At 40.8% G+C, this 2,407-nt stretch overlaps 1 protein-coding gene across 1 annotated transcript in view; it reads left to right on the forward strand.

The window, feature by feature from the left end:
* The first annotated feature begins 664 nt into the window (after positions 1-664).
* Positions 665-2,407, forward strand: part of PTPN5 (protein tyrosine phosphatase, non-receptor type 5) — a 63,140-nt gene continuing 61,397 nt past the window's right edge. The window contains exon 1 of the mRNA XM_009288757.2: positions 665-689. Coding sequence (XP_009287032.2) covers positions 680-689 — 10 coding nt within the window. The 5' untranslated portion in view covers positions 665-679. The remainder of the gene's footprint in view (positions 690-2,407) is intronic.

A 2,407-nucleotide genomic window follows, 5' to 3' on the forward strand; every position in this document is an offset into this window, starting at 1 on the left:
GCTTTGAGTGGCATGTTGGGGGGACAGTCTCTGAGGCTATGATGGACTGTCTGTTTCCAAACTATGTATTCAGTTAGCCCCACTGTGTGGTAGGTATGACACATTCAGCAGTCCTTCACAAATAAGTAGTAAGGGTCTCTGTCTTGTACTCACAGACCTTTAAGCACTCTCTGAGATTTTAGTGAAATTGGCCATTATATTTTCAGCTGAAGGCTTTTTCCATATGGAGCAGATGGCTCCTAAGGGAGCTTAGCTTATGGATCGCCCCCTTTTCCTTAAATACTAAAAGACTATGGTACATACCCTTTGAACACCTAGAAGGCTTCAGGTAGATCCCAGTTCCTGTATGCAGGCAATAAGCAAAAGCAAGTGGATCGATAACAACACAGGAATATGCTTCATCTCCTTTCCATGCTTCCCCCCACCCCACAGATCAGTGGTTTGATACTTCCGTTGTGGATGAACATCACATCATGGTCTTTTGAATTTCTTTTCAAGAAAAACTGTGTGTAAAGGCCCTGAATGATTCTTGGACATCTGATAGTGTTAAAGCTTAGATTTTTTTACTTATTTTTTAGGATTCTAGTGCATAAAGGATGTAAATGATAATACCAGAGGACCATCTGTCCTGGAGCAGACATTGGAACTGAGCTACTATGTGACTGAAAGGACTGAGTGCATGTCAGATGGTAAGTAAGGCAAGGAAGATCAGACATATCATACTCTCATTTCAGTACAGGTGAAAAACACAGTCATACACTGTTTCAGAACTTGTCCTAATCTTCTTGCAGAATGAAAGGAACAAGGAACAAAACAGAAAAAAGAAAGGAAAATTCATTGCAGGTTGTAAATGTTTTGCGAAGCCCGGTTAGCATGGAAGGTACTTTTTGCTAGGTCTTTTTGTAGAGGACTATATCTTTTCATCTAGCTGCGGTTCTCACATCGTGCAAAGAGTCCATTTTACCTCCCATTACCTACTTGATGTCTATGAAGCTCGTTTTAACTAGGATTTCTAAGGAAGCCTAAAGGATTGAGCCTTTGTCTCCTAAAAGCTTCTTAGAAAGTCCTTTTAAATCAAGTCCATAGCTGTCTCAAACATGGTTTTTATTTATTTGTGGTAAGCAGTAAGTAAATTAGTTTTGCTTAATCATCAAGGAAGTGAGTGTTTTCAAGTCATTCTGGACTTGATTCTAAGCATATTCTGTCTCTTACCAGAAAGTGTTTCTTATCTGCGCAATGAGGGCTCTTAGAGCTACTGGACTTTGGACTTTCAGTCATGCACCTGGTGTAGATAAACCTTTTTTCTTTTTATTGGTTAGAAAGCTGATCTATTTACCTTCTGGTTACAGCCTAAATATGCCTTAATGCTGCACTGGACCAGCCTTTCATACCGTCTTGCAGGTATGGATGTCTTGCAGACTATTGCAGTCTGTGGTTGTTTTTACGGTACAGAAGCCAGTTCAGCTGATGTGGGTGTGCCTTTGGAATCAACTGCACACAGTGAAGGAGGCTCAGCTTATGGAAAGAGGATACTGAAAGCCTTTATTAGGGAGCGTTAGTGCAAAAACACGTTCTGTATGTGAACAAGCTGTAAGGTGAATGGGTTCATTCCACCTGCCGTATGCTTTACTTCTGAAAAGCCCTTTATGAGCTGTGACGTTTTATTACTTATATAAGAATCCTGAGACACTTCAGGTAACCTACAGATACTTCTCCTGGGTGTTCACATTCTCTTTACAGATTAGATATAAGTGATCAGCTTCAGCCAGCTAATAGTCAATGCTTGCCACCGATTTGATGGCAGAAAGGATGCACTTTCCCTTCTATAAGCTCAGTCAGTCATGCTAGTGTTCTTTACAGGCTTTGTATAATACAGTCTTGTCCAGATCCTTTGAGGCCGTAGAACATCAGTATTGTTCACTTTTATATTGAGGTGGTGTGTAGGTGTGCTGAACAATTGGAAGCCTCATTATGTTAGGATATGTACAAACATGCAGTAAATGGCAAACATGCACTTTTTGCCTCAAAGCACTTACTCTTGATAGTTTAGCATAAGTAAAAACATGATACTGTATGTTACCTGATCTTCATAGTCATAGACTATATTAATTTCAAAGCAAGATGTAAATGCAATTCTACTTGTTATACAAAATAATGAATTCAGAAATCACTTTGCAGAGTTATCAAATTTATCCCTGCACTGAAATTTGGAGTAAAATGTAGTTAAAAGTATGGAATTAAACCATGAGTGAATTTGATCCATCCACCAACATAGAAACCACCCCCCCCCCCCCTTTTCCCCCCCCCCCCCCCCCCCCCCCCCCCACTCTTCCTCTCTTTTCACGCAACTGCTGGCATATTCTTGCCTTTGCCGCCTTCCGCCGCCGACTCTTCCTCTCCTTTCACG

Source organism: Aptenodytes forsteri, unplaced genomic scaffold (assembly GCF_000699145.1).
Source record: "Aptenodytes forsteri isolate BGI_AS27 unplaced genomic scaffold, ASM69914v1 Scaffold8, whole genome shotgun sequence".
Lineage (NCBI taxonomy): Eukaryota > Metazoa > Chordata > Aves > Sphenisciformes > Spheniscidae > Aptenodytes > Aptenodytes forsteri.